At 35.9% G+C, this 27,286-nt stretch overlaps 1 protein-coding gene across 4 annotated transcripts in view; it reads right to left on the bottom strand.

Moving 5' to 3' along the window:
• Positions 1 to 27,286, bottom strand: part of TAFA5 (TAFA chemokine like family member 5) — a 430,494-nt gene that overhangs the window by 180,807 nt on the left and 222,401 nt on the right. For all 4 annotated transcript variants that reach the window (XR_012833431.1, XM_075742398.1, XM_075742378.1 and 1 more), the window contains exon 2: positions 8,864 to 9,013. Coding sequence is in view for 3 of the 4 variants with exons in the window: in XM_075742398.1 (XP_075598513.1) it covers positions 8,864 to 9,013 (150 nt within the window). In the remaining variant the exon portion in view is untranslated. The remainder of the gene's footprint in view (positions 1 to 8,863; positions 9,014 to 27,286) is intronic.

The raw sequence follows: 27,286 nt of genomic DNA, 5'->3' as shown, positions 1-27,286 counted from the left end.
TTAATGCCACAAACTCTTTTTTTCCTCCTGCAGTATGACCTCAACCCTTAAAAGCAGGGGAAATCCAACTCCTTTGCCTCACCTTAAATAGGTAGCTTTAGGTTCTGTCTTCAAAGAGGGTATTTTCTCTGAATCAGCCCCATGCAGAGTATTCTGAAAGAGGCATACAAAAATGCCTAGCATTAACTACTCTGTTCCAGGTGCTGGATGTAGTAATGCTATTAATGTTGTCACTAATTTAGCAATCAAGTCTAAAATTTTCTAGGAGTCTTCTGACACACCATCTATCATCACAGATATTAAATCTAAGGTAAGTTAAAAATAAAGGAGTATATAGCTTTAAAATGCCATTTCTAACTGTATTACAGTCTTTCTTCATTCATTTTCATGAAACATATTGTTTCTCCGTTTATAGTTCTCTATGCTTAATGAGATTATTTACAGGGGTGGGGGAAGTACTCCTTGACCATGCTGCTTTCACATAGTGCCAGAAGTGTCATTTAGCTATAGTTTTCTCTCACTCATTGACGGTAGAGATATTTACAAAGGCTCATCTCTCTATATTCTCTTGCACTCACTGGAGACAAACATGTCGCGCTAACAGAAGCCCACCTTTGCACATGAAGAGTTTTGAAAGTTTCTCTTTTCCCCCTCTTCTGGGGATAACTAGAACCTAGGATGACAAGCAGAGTGGGTAATATAATATGTTACATTTTTTCCTTAAACTGCCTCTAATCAGTGAAGACAGTGGCTTTTCCAGAAGGCAATCTGAGCAGCTGATGGCCTGAAGTGTTTACACACATTACATTCAAGCAGAAAACCTACTCTGCTAGTCATCCTATGTTCCCTTTAATCCCGTAAGAGAGAAAAAGTGAGAAGCTTTCAGAAGGCAATTCCAATAATGCCACTACATGACCTCTGACATGCCCATCTCATATCTCAGTCTGCAGAGGCAGCTTAGAGTGACCAAACTCCTGAATTTAGGAACATCACATTGACCTATTGCCTGAAGTTAGCTAATGAACCACACTGCAGTCAGACTGCTGTGGTTGTTGGTAGTGCTCTGCCGCAAGTAATCAAGCACAGAATACTCTATCCAGTGATGCAGTGCATACTTATGCTAATGCATAATATGTTCTCTAGTATTTTGTCTAGTTCAATTTAAAATGTCTGTAGTAATTAGGCTTCTGGCCACTCCCTCAGAAAATTGTTCCACAATCTAATGTCACATAACCTCCAACCATTTTTCTGTGCTGAAGCTGCCATCAGAGCACGTAGATGAAAGAGGATTAGACTACATGGGTGGCTGCTTAGGAGCATCAAGGAACTAAAGAAAACGAAGCTGTTAGCACTGATGAACTAATGCGTCCAATGAAACACCAGGAGGCTGAAGGTGTTGTCTTTCAGATGAAATGTGAAAGCAAGGCACTAAGCATTAGAGGCAATTAAAGTTCTCTCAGCACTCTTTGCAACAGTACCAGTGTTAACTCCCGGTTCCTGGCCACCTTCCAAATCACATAATTAAATTCTGCTTTCCTAAATATTTCCCTGCACTATCATTTAGAAAGACAGCCATCACTTAACCTGAAATGGTGTATTGATGCCAGGTTTAACCTCAAAGGAGGATGCTTATGAGTGAAAAGTAATTCCAGTCTGGTCACTTTGTTATAGGTACAAGGCTTAGAAAAGTATTTTATGTTCAATTACATTTTATTTACCCTTATCCCAGATCTATTTCCTTTATATATCCAAAGTGTTTCCTCTCCATCTGCAGTGCATAATCCTTCAGAATCTTTTAGAAAATAATCTGCCAATTATTTGCTGCATAATTATTTATACCTAATTCCTCTACATCCCTGATTTGTTACTCCATAAACTTTCTTAGAACATGGAAGGAGACCCATAGATCTACTTGCAATTAGGAAGCAGTTGATCTCTACCAAAAAAGAAAAAAAAAAAAAAGTAAGTACTCAGCCTGAGAACCCATAAACCCATGCTGGGCCTGACTTTCAAGCTGTGATCAGTACTCACTCTCTGCTACCTGACTGCTGAAGAATGAATTATTCTGTGGAAAACACTAGCGTTATATGAAATCTTGGTCTGCATCTTTACGCTACGTCCAGTCATAGAATCACAGAATGTCTCAAGTTGGAAGGGACCCATAAGGATCATTGAATCCAACACCCTGCTCCTCGCAGGACTACCTAAAACTAAACCATACAACAAAGAGCATCCTTCAGATGCTCCTTGAACTCTGACAGCCTTGGTGCTGTGGCCATGTTGAAAACTAAGTTTTATGCATATGGTGCTGGCAAATGCATAGTTGCTATTTTTTCCCCACTGCTGAAGCAAAGAAATATAGTTAAGCGTCCTTTTTTTTTCTTTTAAAATTTTTTCTAGGTAGGAGTAAATAGAAATTATCAATTTTCTAAGGTATGACATAAGATGACTACCTAATGATTATTTCATAAATGAACATATACAGTGTTTGGAACACTTCAGATACATCATAATAAAAAAGAAAAATTAAAGACTGTTGAGGCTCAAGAAGGCATACTAAAAGCTTAAAATAAGGGTATATAAGCAATGACCAAAATATTGTTTATTCCATTCCTTGAAAGATATTCTAATATTGCAGTGTATTATTACATCCTACCAGTAACAGACGCATGACCACTAGTTAACAACTTCTAGGATTGTTTAAAAGCCTTGATTATACACAAACTTGCTTTATTCTTTGGAAATTAAACTCATGACCACAGTCAGAATATTCCCATGCGAATATTAAACCATCACATACACATTTCTTTACTATTCCATGTGGCCTCTCACTCAGTAGTAATATTAAGTATTAGAGATTTAATTTGCAGGGTTGCTAGACATCTCCTAGACAGAAGGTCTTCTTTACAAACTGGCTACTCAATGGGTTTAACTGTTTAGTGTACCTGACTCTTCAATAATGTCAGAAGGTTCTAACCTTTTCTGTGATTCTACAACTGAAATGTTAGTATTGTCAGTGTTTTTTGATACCTGGGCTCTCTATGCAAATAGGGAAATGAAAAACAGAGAATGGATGATATTGTCTTTCAGATCCCAGGGAACCAGCAGAATTTTATTAGGATAATTTTTCCAAAATGTTCATTACAGGCAAAATATTCTCCAGTTTAAACTGTCACTCTTTCCAATCTCTCAAGAAGAATAGCAAGGCAAGCTAAATACATGTTCTAACCTGTTTAACTTCATAACAACCTAGCAGAATATCCAAGTGTTTTGCTACCACCATAATGCAATTAATATCATTTGCTCAGGGTCAAATAAAATCATAAAATCATAGGATGGTTTGGATTGGAAAGGATCTTTAGAGATCATCTAGTCCAACCCCCCTGCCATGGACAGGGACATCTTTCAGTAGACCAGGTTGCCCAAAGCCCCATCCAACCTGGCCTTGAACAATTCCAGGGATGGGGCATCCACAGCTTCTCCATTGTTCATGGAACAACCTGTTTTACCACACTTGTCTCACTATCCTCGTCATGAAAAAATTCTTCCCTTATGTCCAATCTAAATCTACCTTCTTTTAGTTTAAAACCATTGCTCCTTGTCCTGTCACTACAGGCCTTGTTAAAAAGTTTTCCTCTGTTTTTCTTACAAACCTTCTTCATATATTGAAAAGCCTCAGTAAGCTCTCCCCGGAGCCTTCTCTTCTCCAGGATGAACAAGCCCAACTCTCTCAGCCTGTCTTCACAGGAGAGGTGCTCCAGCCCTCTGATCATTTTCATGGTCAAAGAGTCCCACTCTCCTCCCAGACTTAAATCTTCCACACTACACAGTACACTGCTTCCGGCCCAGCAAAATGTCTACGTGGTATTATTCAGTCTCCTTTTAATTTCATATGCATCCTGCTGTGTCTTTTGGTTTTACTTGTTTTAAATTGACATATCTTAAATGCAACAAAGTTAAATGTATAATATTTACAGTGAGGAAACATTTGCAAATATCTCCAATAAACCCAGGATAAAATAATATAAATAGCATATTAACAAACATATGAAATATTATGTAAAAACTAAAATTCCCATTTCTGAAAATCATTATTGTCCTCTTTTTTTTTCCTATTTCCCCCCAGTATGGATAAGATACTTTTTAGAATGATTAAGCTCTCCAGGTATTAGGCAGTTTTGTTTCAAGCGCATGATCTAGGATTCTATTAATGATCAGTTCTGACCTCTACACCTCCCAGTAGACTCCTGGAGATAATGAGAAGAGCAGGGAATTATTGATCGAAACTAGCGTGGCTTCCTTGTGGATCCTGAGTTTCTGTGTTAAACAAAATCAATCAGCACCAACTGAAAAGCATGTTAATCATAATGTATGAACAAATTATACTAACTAAGATTCTATACAAAATAACATCATTACAATGCTTGCAAAATAATTAAAATTTTATGAAAACTTTAAAAAGTGAAAAGAAAAAACAAACACAAAACACAACTTTGATTCACAACATAAATTGCCTGAACACTCTGAATTCAGTTACCTGAGCATGAGCTATTCCAAAGTTAGGAATTTTGGATATCAGGATCAATGTCCTGGGATTTTTCATAGCACCTTGTGGACATAAAAGGAGCCAGAACTGAAATCCAGAGCATGAGAATCTTCTAATCACAGACTTCAGGTAAGCAAATTAAAGATTGCCATTCTAATTTTCTCAAGCAATTAAACCACTTCTATCATACCACTTTTCCTTTCATCAACTGCTTCTATTTTCTAGAGAAAATTACTGTTTATTTTTGAGCTATAAATATATATTGGACAGAATTACTGGAATCTACTGAACATTTAAACGTTCATCCTACTCTTCTCAGGTTAATATACTTGCATTCTATGAAACGCTTCAGCATTACAAATTTTATTTTCAGATTGATACAATTCTTGTGAAAGAACACAAACCATGAGTGCACGTGTACACACACTGTTACAAAGAATTTTTGTCACTTTCTTTAAAACAAGTTTAAATTAGAGAAGGTACTGGACAAAAATAGAGAGTAAGTGCTATCTTCCAACCTCTCACAGGCTGCAGCTGAAAAAACTGATGAAGCTTGACTGACATGCAGGGAAATTACTCTGGTGATAAACCAGATGCTATGTTGAAATATAATATCTTATCAAAGTAATGTACCTGAGGTCATTGCTATGGAATTTGATCTCAAAAAAGGGACTAGGGAATGCTAGTTTTAAATAATAATAATTTAACTAAAAGTACAGGCTAACTACTGTCATAATATCACAAAACCTACATTCATGAATAAAAATTACATCACAACCAAACATACCAAACATACATTATGACTTTGTGGGTTTAGGAATGAAGTAATCAACACTAAATCAAGCTTGAAATCAGGGTGAATATTGATGCCATTTTTTCAGATTACATTAGCAATCTGCCATATTTAAAGACTGCTAGAAAAAATTAAGAATAAATCAGCACTCTCCACCACAGGGAAACATTTCAAGAAAATCTCTGTTCTTCATGGTCTGCTCAGACCAAGGCCTAAACACTGCATTTTCATTTTTAACAATTCCACTTTTATCTGTCTGACATATACTGTCTTTCATTTCTTAGGAAAAGACCTTAGCTGAAGTAGCAGTGGAAATTGGAGTGGATTTTAGTAATCAGCTCAGGACTTACTTTAAGAGCTACGTTGACAAGTGCAATCTCAGACAATGCTTGTGAGGTTTAAGAGCCCTTAAATTACTTACTCTTTTTGCTGCAATAATTGACACCTGCATTTCAGAGGTCCAGGAAATATACTGCATAACTGAATATATTCTAAGGCACTTCTCTCCATTAAACAGTGAGCCAATGGTAGCCAGGTACCACATGATGCATTTTAAGGTAGTAAAAATTACCAGCTTTGGTACTGAATCTTCAACACTCTCTCACCAGAAGCTGTAACACAATTGTTAGCTAATGTTTTCTTGGTAGTAGGTTAGCAGGTCATGCTTACTATGCCTGCTTCCTTCACAAATGACTTTGCATTAATTATTAAAGGTCTAAGGTCTAGCTCTGCTACCTTTACTTCAAAAATAATTTCATTAAAATCAAAACTATACAAAGAATAAAAGAACCAAATCTTTGGAAAGTAAACTGGCATGGAAAAAACTACTGCCCAATGACATTTTTTTTTCTTTTTGATAGCAGAAATGAAATCTCAAATAGCAATTACAACTTAACATCAACTATAATATAAATAAAGAAAATTTGCAAAAGAATACTCTATGTCCTATTTAAGAAAGCTCAGAGAAGGATTATTTGTTTGTTTGGAAAATGGGATTTATAAGAAAAAATAAATGGAATGCCTGCTAGATGGAAGATTTCCATAGGTGAAATAGCCTTCTTTACTGTAGGGAAAAAAAAAAAAAAAAAAGAAAGAAAAAAAAAGTTTGTTTGTTGCATTCCTAAACTGCCAGTATTTGACTTAATTTCAGAGACAAAACTAGCTTTTCTCAGACATAAGTTTATGTAGATTTCATGTCCAGAAGAAAGCATTTAGTAGCTGTGTTTGAAACACTTTATTCTAGAAATGAATATAAAGAGTATGGAAAAATTCAGTGTGTATTCTTTAAACTATGAACCTGGTAAACTGGATAACAAGATAGATACTTGTTAGTCAATGGCCAATTTATCTGCCAGCTTTATTTGCAAGCAGAAGATTAGAGACAAGGTAAAGTGCTAATTTATTATTTCCTATATCATTGGGTTTATGGTATGTAAAACTATTTTTTTAACTTCATTCATGAATAAATTCTACAGATCAAAGATTTGGCTTGTGCCTTATTTTAATTTTGGAACTCAATATACAGTTCTAGGTATCATTAACCTTTTTGAGCTTTGATTACAAACCATCGCTAACAGTGTCCAGGAAAGCTAAGTAGCATGTCCTACACGTCTTGCAGTTATCATTCTTAGCAAAGGGCTCAACATCCTAACTATAAACACTTCACAAAATAATAAAGAACCATATTATTAGATCTTATTAGAAAAGCTTTAAAAAATGAATTATAATACTTGGACACGTAAGTTAATGGGAAGCTCTATTTTTTAACTGATAAACTTCCCACTTATTTTTCAAATGTGGTGTCTTACATAAAGAACCTGCTCTGATTACACAATACCTAACCATAGATCCCAAAAGCAAATGCAGAATTTGAAACAGCCATTCTTTGTGAGAAAAAAAAAAAAAAAAAAAAGTCTAATAATAAATGACCTCAAACCTTTCATACCTGGAAACTAACCTAAGATACAGCAATTGGACTATGAGGTGTAGTCATGTCTTCTTACTGGCATGTACTTTCTAGCTATCTAAAATCTCATCACCACAGGTGTCTTAAGGCAAGTCAGAGAAACAGTGAGTACCAGAGAGTGCTACATCTGATTTATCCTAGGCACTTAGGATGAGATAAATTACTCTAAGAAGGTGCCTTTTGCTCTCCATTGGGTATACAGAAAAAATGGAGTTACTAGGTTAGACAACTAACTTTGGATAGCTAAGTTACAGCAAAGGAATCTCACCACAGGCCATAACTGACTGAGGAAAAATTGTGCTTAGTTCCCATCAGATGATGAGAAATTCATATTTTCTCTTAGAACTTTGCTGTTTTAAAATGGGAAACACATGTTGATTTTTTTTTTAATTGCTAACAAGTATTTTTGCTAGAGTAACAACTATAAATGACACAATAAAATCATTCCTTAAGCAATTAAGTCTTATGATCTTGCAATAAAACAGGAAAGGAGAATTATTTGGTATCATATCACATTACCAAAGAGACAGCTAAGAAACTGTCTTACAGAGTACCAAAAACAGTGAAAGGAAAATGCAAAAATAGAATGTGCATGATCTTCTATATTTAGCTCTGTGGATAGGCTCTGAAATCTCCTTTGAGCTGTCTTCTTTGATAATCATTGGTAAGACTAAATTCTGAGGCAACAGTAGGGTGTTCTCAGCAATATTTTTATTTGAGAACTCAAACCAGTCAGTATTCAAAGGCAATCTGTGAATTTATTATAGTTCTATACATAAGCATCTTCTTTTTACTTTTGTTAGCTGAGCCTTGATCAAAATATACCATTTTGCATCAACTATTTTCAAAATGTCTCCAGTTTTAACATGAATGCTTGCTAGTAGCCTTGCACTGGCAGACCTGTCATGAAGATTGTCCCACTGTTAATTTCTTATTTAACTGTAACACAGAAATTCATCTCAAAAAAGTATTTCAAAGTGAAATATTTTCATACCTCCCTGTATGTTAGCAGTTTTCCAGCTGCATGCTATCACTGCATCTGCAGTGAATCACACAGAATCATCATTTTAAGGAGAGAAGGAATGCTGGACGTGAGGTATATTCAGATACTATATTCCAACTATAGTGTCAGTGTTTTCTTCAACAGCATTAACTATCACACAGGGGCAGTCACATTAGCTTCCCAGTGGCATAAAACCTTTGAGGCTCTTTTGCAGTGTAGCTCTTAATGTTATAAGAAATAAAAAGTAGGGGAAAAAAGAATGCCATTTCATGGCTGATCCTATCATCACATGCAATATATAACAGCACCATGCCCTTAACATTCAACTGCATATCAAGTTAAAACAAAAGTGAAAATTCCAATTAAAAAATTGTAACTGAAATATCTATGCTATTATTCAGTAATATCTTTTTGAGGAATTTCAATGGTATTGCCATTACTAGTTGGGACACATGAAAATTTCTTCTATAGAGCTTTTATTTTTTTATGAGACACTACCAGTTTACACCACTCTTGTATTGGCAGAAACTGATTGAATAGATCTTTGCTTCTTACCATCAACACAGGCTGGCCTTGCTCTTGTTGTACCGGCAATCTGTCCTTTTTTACATGCACAGCGAGCTGTTTGTCGGGCTATAGTCCTTCGGGGCTGACTGCTATCTCTGTCCAAAGTAACAATCTCACATGTACCTGCAGCCAGTTGACCTGGAAAAAGAACCAGCAACAGGTACCAGAGTCACTGAATGCACTACAGGCAATCTATTACAGCCGAATAGAGTCACGGCCCTATGTCACAGCAGACACTCCACAACAAATGGGCAGCCAGCTGATGGATATAATAAAACTGAGATGACATACAATTTTTCTTTGTGGTGGACATATGAAAACCCTACAAACTGGTTCTGTCACAAAATGATTATTGTTCCATAAAAGCCAGAGAGCTGAGGTCACACAGGTTACTTTTACTTATGTTGGCTAAGTAAAGGAACAATCTGGTTTTACGGTAATGAAATTTAAATGGTGTGCTCTTTATGTACTTTCAGAAAATAAATTATAAAGTATATGGAAAACAAAAAACTTCCCCACATGTCCCTGGATATTAAGAAGTCTTAACTGCTTTGCACGTTGTTCCTGAAAGAAAAAGTCTTTCAAAGTATGCCTGTGTTTGACCAGATTGTCAGTCCATTGGCTCTTGCTTCATCTAAACTGAGCAGTAATTCGCTCTCTACCTGACTCATATTTGAAGTAGTTGGCCTTCTTCCTTTTACTAAATTTACTATGTAACCATCCTGCAAAAGACAGTAAAATGACACTGCCCCGTTAGCTCAGTAACATTGTTTGCTTTTTATTGACTTCTCCAATATTTGTAGCTTCTCTTGAATACTAAGGAAATCCACAGCACCTAGTTGTGAATTTGGACCATGCTATGACATGACAAAACAAAAAGTTGCAAAAAAATTATTTTATGAAGAAAATTACTCGAAAGTAAATGTTATACATTTAAAATTATGCACTTTATTTAGGCTACTAGTATACCAAAAAACTACCTTTTACAAGCAAGACAGATACATTATTGAATTTCAATACATAGTAAGATTGAAAAAAAAAAAAAAAAAATCCCAGCTATCACTTTGCATTACATATAATTTCTGGATTTCATGGTACAGTAGTAAATATAATTTCTATTGGATTTTGTCTTTGTAGGCAATCTATTACAACCCTTTAAATGAATATGTGCAAAAAATATATCTGCAAATCAGCAGCTTACTATATTTTGTTTTCACAAAAAATTGAGATTGGAACACATGCAATATTGTATTTATAAAAAGTTATGCAATTTAAATAATATTCACAGTAAATTATTTTTATACCGTTGAAATATTGAAAAAGAACGAGACAAAAAGCAGAAATTTTAGATCTATATTAAAATCAAAATTAAAAAAACACCCAACACAAAAACCCCTGAAACATATATAAATGACATTTAATTTAATCTAAAAGTGTAATGATATTTCTGCATACTGCATTTTTTCTATTGAGAATACAAGTTTACACAGCATATTCTTCTCTGAACCAGCTTAGTATGCTTCCTTAGTATGTGTGGATACTGTTTGGAAACTGTCAGAAGAGCAAAATATTGTAGGCTGTCGACAGCATTGTGACTGGTCCACTGCTAAGCCACCTAAATTTTATGCTGCTGTGACTCCTACACTGCAGTGAATTACAACATGGCAAAACTGAGGATCTCACAGATGAATATGGAACAAGGTACTCCAGAAATTCATGCAAAGATATGACATATACATAAGTAATACACGAGGCATTTATAAATACAGATATGAAATTCATGATAGTGAACATTATCATCATAGTGTTTAATGGCTGCTGGCAACTAGACTTATAAGCTATGGTCAGTCCTGGGTTTCTACTCTTTTCTATCCACTCTGTTATCAAAAACATCTTAGGATAAGCACACTGATGAGTGGATTTTTTACTCTATTATATGCTGGGTTTTTCTTTGTTTTCTCTGAAATCTTGGGTCAGAATGCAAGCGTTTAGCAAGAAAGATAGAGGAATATGATTTCCTAGATAGGGAAAAGGGAAATCCAGCTACACTGAAACATCCTGAACTGAAGAAAAAAAAAAAAAAAAGGCATTCTTTTTTCCTCCATCACCAATATATTTCATTCTGGGTTGCAGGACATGTATTGCTCCCAAGGAATACAGCTGTCTTAGTACATCATGTAAAAAAGACATAAACAGAGGTGTATTTAGATCTTGACCCCTTAGGCATTTGAACATCATGATCATAGTCCTGCATTGAGAATAGAAATTGAATGGAAACCAGAGAAAAAGTGGAAGCATAAACATGATATGTGTAAGTTTTCCTGAGAGTATGGGTTGCCAAAGTCTCCACTATCTGTAAGTCTTTATATTATTGTTGCTTTCATTAAAAGATGGTAAATCATATAATCTAAGTGGATAATTATATAAAACCCCATTTCAGAAGAAAGGAACCAGTTTTACAGCACAGTGAAAGTGAATAAGGACTATATTCAGAGAAAAAGAACAATGAAGCTTTATGTCAAGATAATCATGGGTTTGAGTTGGAAGGGACCTCAAAGATCGTCTAGTTCCAACCCCCCTACCATGGGCAGGGACACCCTCCACTAGACCAGGTTGCCCAAAGCCCCATCCAACGTGGCCTTGAACAATATTTGGTGAAAGCAAAAAGCTTTCAAGGGAATGTAAGCAGTGACTATCAATAAGAACGCCTATAATCTTTTCTGGTTTTGGACCCATCCAGTTTTAGTTCTGCAAAGGCTTATTTTGAGCCAGCTGGGCTATTTGCTTTTTATGATTGTTTTCAGCTGTTTATTTTGTATAGAGATGATAATTTCTTCGGCATAATGACCTCATTTTTTTGATGAACTTCAAATACCTAAATGAGAGCAATTGCTGTACAAAGATAATGTCACACTGCCTTTCAAGGAATTTTGAGCAGCTATTAAAAATAAAGGAAAATTGGAAAGATTTTTAAATTGTTAGATAATAATTTTTTTAAAGATCATTTCTCTGCTGCCATTCTTGTTTTTATAGCAGAAGAAAATTAAAAGTTATTGTAGGGCTGCAGCAGCTCTTCCCACATATATGACATAAATACTGCCTAGTCATTGTGTCACAGGGTGCAAAGACTGATAGTATACTGAGCACTACAACGCAGTGTACATCCACTTGGCTTCAGATGGCTGTAAAGCATGAAAAGTATTAGTTAAGGTTATGGAGGCCCATCTCCAGAGAGAGAGTCATCCTGTTGTAAAGCATGTCTTCTCTGTCCCTTATTAAGTAGAGGGTAAGTCTCCAGGAGAAGCTCAGATGACGTGTGCTACTTTTGCTATTTAACAATTTAATCTAGAAATGAAAGGTACAAAATGACAGAACAAAAAGAATATACTTCTTGTAAGTACCAAGTTTTAAGAATTAGGATACCTTTCATTTTCAGGGAAGTTAACGTAATGACCTCTTTCAAAGATATTAATGAAAAAAGGCCATGCATCTGTGAGCCTCTGAACACTCTCCACTTCTAAGCACAGAGAAGAAATCTCAAGGCAACAATGGGTGGAGTTTCACTGGAGCTTTTCCAGCTGAGAGATTAAGAGCCACAGTCTATGGAACTCCATATTTTCAGTAGACCATATTTATGTACTTGCAGTACACAAAGCAATTCACCGTCTTCCAACTGGAATGAAATAATCTTGGGGGAAAAAAAAGGCAAGCATCATCAGAGAACTCCGATTCATTCTAGCTTTGTCTGAAAGTTGTTCTTCCAAGAAAAAAATGTTTTATGGACCAAGCATAAAGATTGTTTCAGAGTTACCACCATCCAGTTTTCCAAGTAAATGAGTGGGTATTTCTTTGTTGCTGTGATTGTTTTAAAATTTATTTTATATATATAAATACTTTATATTTTATAAATATTTCTTTTATAAGTTTATTTTAGTAATTAAGACTTCACTGGAAGTTATTTGATTTTGTGTTGCCACCATCTGGTTACTAAAAAAAAGAAAAGGTTCAGGTTCTTCAATGTTCTTTTATAATATTGTACCACATTCTTAAAATGCCAATAAAAATATCCCTTCTCTCTCTCCCACAACAAGAACACATGCTTCTACATGAAATTCTTTCAGGAAAAGGGAAAACTACAGGATACTGAATTAAAAATGTAAGTAAAACTAAATCAAAACCAAAAAAACCCCACAAATGTTAAAATTCCAAATACAACTGGATTAGGCTTTTTGTTTGTTTGTTTGTTTGTTCATTGTCTGAATGAAGTTATTCTGCAACTGGTCTCTGTGAGACTTTCATGGAAGTCTGTAGGAATCAGTGAGTGTAGGTACACATATCTAGCAAATGGCACAGGAAACACCTCAAGGTAAAACTAATATATTTTTTAAAATTCTTTAGTACTTACATTCTTGAAAGAAAAGTATGTTACGGAAACGTTGAAAAGTAAATGGCATTTTTTATATGTATCACTAAGAGCCCTCTGTCAACTATACGATGTTGCTGAAAGAATAAAGCTTTTGCAAGATCTGTATTGTCTGTCATAGGGTAAAACCCTCAAATAGTAAATGTTTTCGTATTCCATGGAGGGTACCTGGGATAATATTTTAATTTTCTGTGGACGAAAATATTTCTGTTCTCTAATAGAAAGTAAAACCTGCCTAATCCACATTGATTACAGCAAACAAGTTATAGATATTATGAATTTTTAATTTATGCATGCTGAAAAGCTGAAAGCTTTCCCTCAAATTCATTTAAAGAAACAAAATCAGATGATGAATGCATGGTATCTGTGGGTACAATGAAAATAAAACTTGATCTAAATATACGGGTCTTTCCAGGGTTTTAGATTTCATGCTCATCCAGAAAATCTACTTCTGAATTGTACATGCAGGCTGATATTACGGTTTCAGTGAACAATTTTTCCATGCATCACCAATTGGATGCCTAGCAACACAAGCTCTTTTAGTTCAAAATGCATCAAGTTAGATGTTATTAAAAAATCTTGGCTAGATTCAGATACTCTTTTGTCAGTGAACACAATGCAGGAGTTGTTTCAAAATCAGATCATAGGAATACATTCAGTAGTTTTCTATTACAATATTGAAGTCTTTCTGACAACAGAGCCATGCCAACTCCTCAGCAGGGCTGAATATCAACAATTCCTACTGGAATAAAGGGGAACTTAAGTAGCTAGTGTCACTCATGATTTGCAGTTGGACGTTAACTTGAATAACAAATATCTAAACATATTTCAATATATAAAAAAAATAAAAGGCATATATTTAAGTGGAGTTTATAATTTTTTTTATGTTATATAGCATTCCTCAAAGAAAATGTCCTGAAAGATCTCTTACACTGAATATCATCCAATTTCAGACAGTCCTATTACCTTTTCTTTTTCAATTTTAGTTCAGAATGAGAGAGATTATGGCAAGGAATTGGTTTGCCCCAAAGAACCACACTCACTTTTAAGCTACAATAGCAAAACTTGTGGAAATCCAGCTAGTATAAAATAAGAAAGAGCAACTCCAACAAAGTTTCTGAAAAAAACATATTTAATCTAAAGTAACAGACTAGAATTGGCTCAGCTTCTGTAACTCAGTATGGGAAAAAACTGTCCAAATGAATCAGCACAATTTCAGAATAACTATCGAATAAGAACATTGTTTCAATCTTAATTTATGCAATACAAAGGAATTTCAATTTTTCAATAGAACAAATTCTTGGGAATATATCCTTCTTCTGTTGCTAATGTCACTGACATGGAAAGCATTTGTTTCCAAGATACTTTGTATAATCATTTAGGACCTTGTATCTTTCTATTGAAACAAATGTGGCCGTTTAAGTATCAGACTACACAAAGCAATTCTTCATGCTAGTACAGCTACACAACCTGTTTAAAGTAGTCTTAACCAGTTTTTCTCCAGGGTATGATTATGCTGTCAGTAGAAGACAGGACCAATGTCACTGTCTGAAACAAAAAGTAAGTAATTTGGGTAACGCAAATTTACTGGTATAGCCCATAGGTGCCCTGTAAACTATAAAACAGCAGACCAAATTTTTCAAAACTTTCCATAGTTCTACTTCATTACAGGTTCAGAGCTATATTTGGCTGGAATCAGCCTTACCCTGTGACCTCTGTAGCTTCCCAATCTTAAAAGGAGCGATGCTGGATTTTAGTGGTATAGAAGAAGAGAATTTGTCTCAAAAGATGTGGGTTTAGTGTTCATTTTATGAAGGAAAACTCACTGTAGGACTTAGTTAAGTAAAACTCATAAATAACAAGAGAAAAATACGATGAATGTCTTCTCCTTTTAAGAGTCAGTTTAAGTATTTTCAGAGTTCCACTGCAACAAAACAGTACATTATGTCCCCTTAGTAATTACTAATCTTATTGCAATTTTCAGACTACCACTTAGCCATCTCAAGCACATAAACAGCACAGACATTAGGAGGATAGGAAAATAGCTTTCAGCCCTTCCATTCTGAAATAAGCAGTAAATTTTAATTAAGATAGATTCTACTCTTCTAAATAGTTGCACAGGAAAGAAAATAGAGTCTGTGGAGATTCAAGATGCATTCAGAACCCATTTTGAGATTTCTTTTTTTCCCAGATAAGACTAATGCTCTAACTTATTGCACCTGATACTGCTATTGTACGTAATTGCTTAATATTATGTTGCATAATTATGAATCATTTCCCCTATATCTTACTATTAAAAACATACCAGAAAGAAAAATAAATGTAAAACCAAAGTTTAGCAAAAACAAACGTCAAGATTCAAGTTTCTGAAGGCAATTCTCAAACAGAATTGTTACAAAGAGGAATTCCAGACCAGAAAAGGCTTGGAAAACCAAGCCAAGGTTATACATTGCATAAATAAATGCAGAAGCAAGACATTTTTATATATATGAACTTACTTCTAAATATATTTTCCTGTTTGGTACACTACTTTAAAAAGCAATTCATAGTGATCCTATGGTTTAAGGATGTGGTGATGTCATCTCTTAAATTCCTATACAGTCTCGGGTCAAACCCTACACATTTGATACGCTGCATTTTACAAAAAAGAATAAAGAAAAAGAAAACCATGGCTCTGGTATCATATTGAGAGATAAATTTACATCTGGGCCATGAGGGCTATGACAGACCTCACTGTCCCTGCCCGGCACACCCTGCCCACGGCCCAGGACGCCATTCCACCCCCGAGGGCCGTCAGCCCCCGCCACAGCAATGCTGCCACAGGGCCGGTCTCCATCTCCCCACAGCCCTGCCCGGCCACGGGCCTGCCGAGCTGGGCCCACCTGCGGGCCCAGGGCCCGGCCTGGCCTCCGCCTGTCCCTGTCCCCGGGGAGGTGCCTGGTGCCCGGTGCCGGGGCTGCCTGGTGCCTCCCTGGCTGCAGGGCCCTGCCCTGTCGGGTCTCCTGGGGAGGATCGCGCTGATTCCAGCATGGAGACTGGAAACCCATCAAGCTGCAGCACCAGGAGAGTCAGTGACTCTTGCACCCCTCATTTCAGCGACAGAGATCACAGCTTCCATCTTTGAGAAATGTCTTTAATGCATATTCACACAAAAATCAAACGAATGAATCCCACTAATGTTGATTTCATGATTATTATAGAAATATCCCCCCTAGCCTACTGATTTATGGGGTTTTCTATGGAGTTTCCATATCTTTTTTTGAATAGTGACCTAAAAGCAGATGTTACGTATAAGGAAATCATTTAACCAATGCTACCAAAACCAAGATGAAATGACACAGCATCTGAGTCCTTTCTCTTTAAGTAAGTTCTGCCTGTGTGTAAATAAGTGTGGACTGCAAATCTCAGCTACACAGAGCTCCTCCAAGGAGGACCTGCAGCTCCGAGGGCCTCCTGTTCACTTCTCTTTAAGCAGGTTTAGTTAATTGCTTCTGGAGGCCTCTATTGGTTACAAAAAGGAAGCAACTGCATGAATTCAGGATTAAACAAAGCTATGCTTATTTGCATAAATTGGGAAGTAGCTGTCATGCTATTACTCTCCTAAAAATATTTAAAACTCTTAAAAAAAGAAAGAAGAAAAACATGCTTCCATGTCTTTACCAGCCCTTACATGTAAAATAAACCTAGCCTGTTTATAAAACAAACAGAATAGCCATAGGGGGGAAAATGTTATTGGAGGGATGCTGATATTTCTCTTGAGAAAGACAGGAATAAAAAGCACAGGTTTGTCTAAAAAGCTACTGACATTTGTTGAAGCCAGAAGCTGTATGTCAGGAAAGAACAAGTCTGTTGTGTTAGCAAAATATGTCACTGCAGGGAGCATGAAATCAGTTTGAAGGAACATGCAGATAAAGCCATATATCAGAAGTAGATATAATGTAACAGCACCGGTAAATAGTGTTTTTCACTTCTCAGGTTTTCCTTTTTACAGTGAAACTATTTGTTATTCTAGAATGACTTGATTGTTATTCTAGAATGACTTGAAAACTATTTACATATATAACACAGACTTTAAAAAGTCATCATACAAGTATCCTTCCTACCGGTATCCAGATCTGCACTGCAAGATCCTGGGCTCAAGAGCAGATTTGGGGTAAAATTCGGTCCAGTAGCGTTCATGTGAGAAAAGAGAATCAATATGCTGAAATATTGTTTTGTCAGATTTTGTCAATATGTCTTACTCCTTAAGCTGCAGTAATAATAACCCCAAACTTCTAATTACCATCCACCAGGAAGTAAGTTATATCCTATACAACAAGAACTGTGTCATTAGTCCGTGCCTGTGGCAGGTTCGAAAACCTGGAGGCCAAAGTATGCAGCTGAAAACAACTGCTACCTAACAATATCCAGTCTTGTTAACATGCCATATGCTACTCATATCTATGAATAAATAAAAAAATTCAAATGATGGAAATTTTCTGTCATTTTTGTAGGACAAACATGATCACACTAAATCATCCACTGTACTCTTAGCAGATCTAAATAATTTCTTTAAAATAAGCCTGTTTATTTTGACTACTGCCTGTAACACTGTTTTTCCCTTTTTGCAAAACCCTATGACACAAAACCTCATTTTCTTTCTAGTGATGGCACTATGATGCAGTTGGGTTTTTTGGTAATCTAGATGGTAGGTTTACCCTGAAATCACTAGCTAAGAGAAAAAGTGTTTGAGTAGCTAGTATCATTCTTTTGCCTTTTTTTTTTTTTTTTCATGGAAAGAGTCCATAAACATTCTCCATACAAAATAGTCCATAAACATTCTCCATATAGTCTCTCAAGACTTTGTGGTACTGCATTTACTGAGAACAAATAGGTACAACACCTCACATACAACCACACGGAAATATAAACTTATCTTAGGAACATTGCAAAAGTAAACACTGAAAAACAGAAGCACTGAAGAAGCATGGTACCTGCATCCAAGAAGGAAACAAATTTCAACAATTTTGAATGTCTTACTACACCTGAGAAAAATAAACCCACTGAATAATATATGACATTAATAAGAAGTATAATGGATGAATCCAAATCAGGCTTTGGTGCTGAAAATCTTGAGCAGACAAAGGATCCTGAGGCCCAAAGCTGCAACAGGCAGAATCTGCATCTCTTGAAGTGCCTCTCTCTCTGGAGTGACTGTAAAGGAAGTTTATAGTGCGTAGGTTCAATTAATCTGGGTGCTAGCATGAATTCTCAAATCAAGTACATCATAAGGACCAGAACAGAATAGCAGGTATCTATCTGCTGCGTCTGCTGTTTCTTCTTACTTAGCTCCCAGAGTTTCATTACTGAGCACACAAGAACAGTGTAATGTTCCTCAGCGGTACGTGCCTCTCCGTCTTTGCTGGATGGAGCAATGAAATCCCTCGTGTAGGTGCTGTGCTGAGCACATGGCTAGATTTAGCACACTAGCCCCACTATCGCAGGTACAGCACCAGGGTTTTAGACAATTACACGGTCTTAAAAGTTCAAAAATACAGATGTAGTATGGTAAATAAACATATTCTTTCTGTTAAATTAATACCAAATGTTAGCATTAACTAGAGGAAGTGAACTTGACAGGCCTCTTAACTGATGGATTTGAGTGATGGCTTTCATTTTAAAGGTTTGTCTGAGAAGAGTGCTTTACGCAAGTATGACAGAGAAGCATGAGTATGCTGGCTATTATTCTCAGCTGTTCTACAGACTTGGAGAAGTGATTTTCTATCTGGGCCAGCTTCACTGCTGCATTTTCCATTTTTATCCGTTTTGCTCAAAATGACTTATGAAACAGGTGCATGCTGAAACTAAAAGTTTTTATGGATGAAATCCATGATTTTTGTATCCTCATTTCTAGTTCTTCAAAAAGACAGCCATTTATGGGATAAGATTCTCTTCTGCACAACTCAGAGGAGGGTGACAGCAAAAGAAGTTTTAAGTTGCTCACATATATCCAAGGCTGCCCAAAGACAGTGCAGTGAACAAGGACTACAGTCATCCCACTCACCTCTACAACTCAGTAAAAGGCTCAAGATTAGAGACGTACACAATACCTCTTCCTGTGTCCCATTTATCAGGAACAATGTCTTCCATTTACACAACTAAGTGTTCAATCATTGCATACTCACAGCATCCATAATTTCACCTCTACACCATACAAAGGGGCTTATGCTCAAAGAAGATATATGTCATCTATGTTCACACATACATGTAGAATTAATCTCAAGATACTGAAAATCTGAAAACTTTTTAAGTGTACAAATCCATTCTGTGCTAGACTTAGCAGCTGTAAAATAGACACAAACAAAACTATTGACATAAGCAGAACTTCAAGGTAGGTGTTCATACCGTAGAAGGCAATGTTAAAAAGTCTTTACACTGATGACCTTTTAAAAAACTTTAAATTAACCTTTTTATTATTATTATTTCCTCTATAACATGGTCCATCTTTTTATGTACTGCTTATCAGTTTTACTAGCTAATAAAATGTTAAATTATGCTATCAATTTCCCAATAAATGCCTAATAAATAATACTTCCTCAGATCAAGGTCCTTAATAAAAAGCAACAAAAATGAGGCCTGTCACTGTTTTACTCAGCATTTTGATGAACTAAGTTTACTATTACTCATAGAGTACCTTCCTGAAATATGCTTCCTAAGACATAGAATAGACTGTAGTTAACCATCTTCTAAACACAAAAAATGTATACTTAGATAAACACACAAACACACCTATACTTCACAGAAGGATGTGTTGTACTATATGACCTTGTGTTGAAGATGATTCAGAATGTACTGCTTCTCAGATTGATCGCAAGGTATAAACAACTTGCCAAGGTCCTTCACAATAGCTGTTACACTAATACCACAGAGGTAATCAGTAAGTTGGTTCTTTATGATACTGTAGTCAATGGATGCAATATTTTTACTTTACAATATATAACTTTTAGTCCAACCTAGAGAAAAATTTCAAAATAGAAATTCCCTGTGTAAGGAGAATTCCCACTGATTTCTAAGGGAATGCCACATGAAAAAAAAAAAAAAAAGTCAGGTCCGCGTCTGGCATTGGCTATGCTTTGCATTGTTTGTTCTCACCTACTTGCTAGAACTTTAACACCACAATATTGACTGTAAGTAAGTATTTCAGTGTTCTGACTGTGGCTGGTGGATAACACTAAATTATCCCCTCAAATTTGGGATTAGGTGTATCATAAGCCATCATAAACTATATTCTATCTTTCATCAGCTAAGTCTCTAAGAAGAAAAACTAAGAGGATGTGAGATTTGATCAGCTCCTTGGGTCACACTGAAGCAGCACTGACCAGAAGTTCTCTGGTGCAAAGAACAACATTAAAGCTCTTAAGTCAAAGAGCACCGAGCGTAACTGTTGCTCTTCATCCAGAGGAAATGCTGAAGGAGAACTATTAATATTATGGAGAAGTATTAACATTTTCTGCCTTCCCTTTGGTGAATATACTCAAGTTGTTTAGTTCCGTGATACTGATACTGTGTTTCTGTGGTAAGGTATGTAGGCAGGAGGAAGTATAAAATTCATGGACAGGAGAATGATCCCTCAGGGATGAGTAAGAAAACAGCAAAGAGAGATTTATTGAATGAATGTTTGCGCTCACCAGATATAATAAAACTTGAATGATATCAAGCAATGTATGTACATATATGAGATATATGTGGTCATGTTGACTACTTATGGCCTGCCCTTCTTATTTTAATTTTCCCAATGGCAATATAACAGCTTGAATGAAAACTGAGGATAAGCTGATAGGAATCAGAACAGAAAAGCTGGCAATAAATATTTCATTAAAAAAGGGTTTCTGAAAGGCCATATAACCTTTTGTCTAAATGCTTTAAATCCAAAATGTATTAGGTTAAAACAAAATAAAGTTAATTTAATTAGGTATAGGTAATCTGAATTTATACAGCAACCGTTAAAGGGAGAGTCATTATGACACTAAGACAAATCCAATCATTCAGACCAAAGATTGGGTTGGGTACCTCTAGAGAAAATAGGCCAACATAAGCGTGTACATGGCAACTGAGGATAGTGAACTGAATGATTAATCACAGCTGTAACTACACATCACGTTATTTGTGTGTATATGTTGATTCACACACACGTGTATTTTGATCTCATGTTGGGGAGGATAACAGCAGAGGGAGACAGTCATTTTGCAATAAAGAAGAAAACATCACATAACCTCATTGCAAGAGAAACATGAGCCTGGTCATATACAGAAAGCAGCGATTGTGTTATTATCATTAAGAGGAAGGAATGTATTAAATAGCAATTACACAGCCTTGGTTTAAAACAGGAATGACAATCAAAAAACTAGGATTCAGTTTCTGATGTTGCCATATATCTTCTGTACTGGCTAACCATTTTGCTCTTGTTAACAGGAGGATATAGCGCTATTTTCAGTGAAACTACACCACCATCAAACTCACAGTAGCCCAGAGCTGAAGCCATGAGAATTATAGTATTAATCAAAATCCGGTTCTTCTAATCTGCTGAAACCTAGTGAATTAAAGAACTACAATCCTTCACTAGTTGCAAGTGAAAACAGTTGTACATCTTCTGAACAACATGAATCTTTGCACAATGATTAATCCTGCTCCCAATAAAATCAATGGAAGTTTTACCACTAACTTCACAGACAGCAAGTTCAACAGGATAATGAGAAATTCTTCGCACTCCCAGCACCAGCCCTTTAGCAAATTTGTGTTGCATCTTAAATAACTGTGATTCTGACCAAGGACATTTGTCAAATGAATTCTTATGCAAGGGAAAGGTCTATTTTAAGAACCATTCACTTTGTATGACTTTGTATGTACCACAAGTCATGGCAGCAGCTCTGAACAAAGGTGCTCCGGAATCAGGAAGCAGACATAGATGCAAAGCCAAAGGTACGCTCATTCAGTGGTTGTACTCAGCTATGCACTGTATGACAACTTTATGGTCTCTATATTTTTTTGGGGACTACATGGCCTCCAGGCACCCCTTCCAATCTAAATTATTCTATGATTAAATGATTCAAAATGTACTGGCATACACTAATACACACTGTGTGTATACACTAGTACACTGTGTCTGTACTTTTGTATACATAGCTGCTTGCTTACGGCTATTGATGATTTAGTCTTTAAAATATGTGAATTTGGTTCACCACTTCCACTCCACCAATTGCAAGTAGACAGCTTCTCTTTTCTACTGCTTCCCAATTTCACATATTAATATCAATTTGCTGTAACAGAACTGCTCTGTTGATATGAGATAACCTTATGCCAATACCATCCCATTTAATACTTGAATTCTGACATCTTCAATCACATGCAGCTGATCATTGTTGGAAAAGCAAATTCCGTAAAAGATCAAAGATCTTAATAAGAGTAAAGTGTATACATAAACTATTTTTGACTATGCAAAACTCCTTAAGAGAATATAAAACTATATGCATTAAAGAAATAGTGTATACTTATAGTATCCGTATGCATAATATAAATTGTCTATACTTTAAAATTGTTAGGGTATATTCCATACACAGAAACTTCAAAGATGATGGAATACTGTTTGACAACATAACTGAAATCTGCAGTAGTATCCAACCAGAACGTACAAGAAAAAATATTGTCTAAATAGCAAATATATACATATATGTGTACTTGTGTGTATATATATAGATATGAATATATATGTGTGTGTTTATATATGATTTATAGAGAGATCATAGATGGCATCTACTAGGAAAGAAGAGTAAATTATGAATGAAATATATAGATCGTGAAAGGATGCTTTGATGTACACATGTTGCATCAAGTTGACATGTATTCATGGCTCATATAAACCTTATGCACAAAAATGTATATATTGCTACTAACTCACATTTTTCTATGGAGATCAGCAATACTATTTCCCATGCAAAGTGCCTAGTTGTAAATGGCTATACAAACGCGAAGCAGTGAGGAACCAGGCCTCTGAATTGCAAGAAAGGGGAAACTTGGCTCCATTGTCAACAATGAATATTTAATGGTTCCCTGTTCCACTTACATCTGACAATCCTTCCTACCAATTACCATTTTCACCAACCTTAGCAGTAAAGACAAGAATAAAAGACCAAGACTGGACTGGTTGCTTAACCTTCCACATAAACCTCTGCACAGTCAGGCAAATGTTATAAAGTTAAGAGCACTTTTTCTCCTCTTTTTTAATATCATTACCTAACTGCTACGTTGCATCCTCTTCTATGCAATGAGGGTATCATAGCGACTACTGAGATTGTACATACAATCTTATACACATAAACGCCTGCTCATACACACAAACATACAGAGATGCATATCATATCCTATCATATCCCACGATAAGAAATCTCTCGAGGTTTTTTGCCTTCCTCTTATTAGAAAAAAATCATTGATAGTAGTTACTGTGTGATCAGTACACAACTGAAGAAAAAAAAAAAAACCCACACCGTAAAAAAGAGAAAACCCTCAAGATATCTAGGCAACCAATCCTTTCTGCATTGTAGCAGCTCTCTTGAGTGAAGAGACTTCCTTAGAGTTGGTGAAAAATTAGCATCTTTGCCAAAGTCCCTTGGTGACAAAGGACACAGATTTTGATATTTCAGCCCTGAACACAAGGAAGTAGAAACAGCAAAACATAAAGGAAAATAAATATATTTAATAATCTGACTAGGGTTTACCTTCCATTTTTCCAGTGATGGAGCTGTATCCAGTGACAGTGTAAACATTTTACTTTGCACAATATAAGAACCACAATAGAAGGGTGTAATTAGCACTGGAAAGACATTCTCAGGGAAGTACTTTGATTTCAAAAGACTGTTGGAGTGATTGTCACCCCTGCTGTGCTTGGATTCTCTCTTGATGTGCATAAAGTGTGAATGCAGAACGCATTATTATGAAACTCACTCGTCCTTGCATTTGTGTGCTCATTGCTTTTGCCATCTTGTGGTGACCAAAAATAGAAACCTACAGAGCAGCATATAATTCACACTAGAATAATGTTGCTGCATTTTTTAATGAATTCTTCAGTGGACATGCTTAAGATCTACAACTCAAACCATACTCTGCATTTTGTCATTTATTTAACAAATGTGCATTCATTTTCCCTTGATGATTGAGCTCACTGAAAAATACAAACCATAGTCTAAACACTTAAAATAAGCACAAACATGAAATGATTTAATACTACATAAGTATCTTCCAAAGGGTTTTATCAAAATACACTATGAGATCTTTTTCTAAAGGAGGTACTTCTATTCTCTCAGCACATATAAAGACAATACCTTTATCAAAATTGCCATGTAGCCCAACTACAGAACAGTTTAATGTGTGATAAAAGAAATTGGATTTGGACTGCATAAACCAGTCAATAATTATTTATGAAACAGAGTCATTTGTGGGCTTTAGTTTGTGGTTTCTTCTTTAAATCATCAAGGAAAGCAATGAATATAAAGTATCTACCCCTCCTAACTTTAACTTTTAAAAGTAGCAGCACATTTTTGAGTTAGTGGTCCCAAAGGAGAGAAGATGAGGCCTTCTGTTGCTAAGCAAGAGTTTGCCAGTTATTTCAAGCTTTAGCTGAGTACAAGCAATAATGACTACTGCCTGAAATATATTGGAATAAAAGTACATGGGACCATTCATGACACTTCATCAGCATGCAGGAGGCAAACAGAGTGACTGCAGTGATTGAATACAGGCTCAGACTACTGGCTTTAATCTCCATCTCATTCATTCAGCCTTTACTTTTGGCACAGCTGTATGATAAACACTCTGACATTCTTCCCTGCCCACCCTCCTCTGGAATCCCATGATTGCTGTGTGCATGTTTGTTACGTATTTAAGGTGGGGAAGATAGTCAGGTTTGTTGGGTTTTTTTTTTCTTCCACCCCCCAAAAATGCAATAAATATTTAGATGTGGGTAATCTGCAGGTTTACTACTGTTACTGTCAAAGCACCATTATTTTACTGAAGGGGACCTAAGTCATGTTCACTTCACCTCTGCAGACATCTTAAAAGAAAACAAGGTAAATTTATAATTAATACTAATTGTTGCATATCACCCACCTTCTTGCCAAGAAGAGCTCATATGCAGTTCCATCTCACCAGTTCCCTGAATTTGCCTTGGCTTTACACTTAGCAGGTACTAAGGGTCCTGAGTAGCTTAGGGCCTAGTTGATAGCTTAAACATACTATGATAAATTTAATGGAGTTACATACCAGTAAGCACTAGCAACTTCTGCAACTCTGCAACTGGGTAAGCAAGTGTTTCACTGATGTGACACTTGTGTCAAAAAATAACTTCTAATTTTATATTACTCCTTCCTCATATTAAAATACCTAATAGTTTTGGGGAAATCTGCCTGGTCTGCTTCAAGAAGTTAGGCTGAATTCTCCTGCTCTGTATGCCAGACTCTCTGAAATCACTAGCCTGCTACACAAAACTATCACAAATTTACACTCACTTTTCGTATTTAAATTGATGCTGTTTGATCACTACAACGGTTGTAATTTAATAAAAAAGGTAATCTTAAGACAAAAAAAAAATACAATAAAGAACCTCTTTAATACTCTCCACTCTAAGATGAGAAAGCATTTGCATTTTAGCTGAGTGAAAGCATGTGGCCATCCCTTAATGTTCAGACATAAGTGGGACAGAGCCCTGCGGAGGGCTGGTGCTAGAGTGCCTGTTACTGATGTGAAGATGCCATTTCTCTTACACTAAGTTTTATCTGCTGCCAGAGAGTTACTGAGCAGCCAACAGAACAAAAATGAAGAGAGAGAGAGGAAAAAACCAAACCACACCCTGTTCATGCAACATTCAACACCATCTCTTTCAACTAAGTAAAGAGCAATTGATAGGCTGCATTGAAATCTGGAGACAGCAAACAGATCACTGAGTGAAGGAGATAGAAAAGATGAACCTTGTAGGTTCCCAGGGAGACACAGAAATATCCTTGGGATACCTAAAATAAATCTTTTAAAGAAAAAATACTCAGTCAACTACAATGCCACCTAAAGGAAGGGATCTAAAATCTGTCTAAAAATCTGTCTCCAGAAAACAAATTCTGTATTTTCTACTTTCTCCTTACATCCAGGTTGAATGTGCAATAAAGTCTGCTAGATTTCTAAAGCATACAAACCACTCTGTGATTCAAATGTTACCAAAGACAGCAACAGAGAAGTGGAAAACTAAGTATTTGAAAAGACCCTCTTGAGCTTTTCTGTACTTAAGTAGCAACAAACAATCCAGCAACTTCCACTCCTAAGTACTCTTATCATATTATGCAGTCTTAAGGAACAAGTTTCAATACCTGTTTACTTCAATCAGAGGAAAAACCCTTGAACCTGAAAAAAATCAGTCCATCAATTGTGAGAGTTGAAAATCTTCTAAGCAGCAACAACAAAGGAATACAACACACATAGTAAGGCAGGCTAATCTTATGACCTCTATATCCTTACGGAAAAGGGAGCTAGGATGACTCCACCTCCACTGTAGTGCAAATACATTCAATTGTCAGCTAAAGACGGATACCACTATATCTATTCAACACTTTCCTACTGTGATAGTTCTATCTTTCCTGAAAACAACCATTCCCTAGTAGTAATTGGTCAGTAATATTGAATGGTATGACTATACCAGCTGACATTATGACTTTTTTTTATTCTTTATTTAAAAACAGAGAATGTCACCACCACAAAAGCACCACAAGTTTCGGATCCCACTCCAAAATGTTCATACTGGCTGGTTAATTCAAATAATTTTTCCTTAATTAAAAACAACAGGTTTCCTTGCCAAGAAGTTAAATGTACTATCAAAACCAAAAGAAAAAAAAAAAAAAAGTCACAACTGTTTAACAGGATGCACAATCTGATTTATTTATGACAGATATGAAAAAAACATTCTGTTCATGAGA

The sequence above is a fragment of the Balearica regulorum genome, chromosome 1, assembly GCF_011004875.1.
Source record: "Balearica regulorum gibbericeps isolate bBalReg1 chromosome 1, bBalReg1.pri, whole genome shotgun sequence".
Classification (NCBI taxonomy): domain Eukaryota; kingdom Metazoa; phylum Chordata; class Aves; order Gruiformes; family Gruidae; genus Balearica; species Balearica regulorum.
This window is presented reverse-complemented; position numbering and strand designations above follow the sequence as displayed.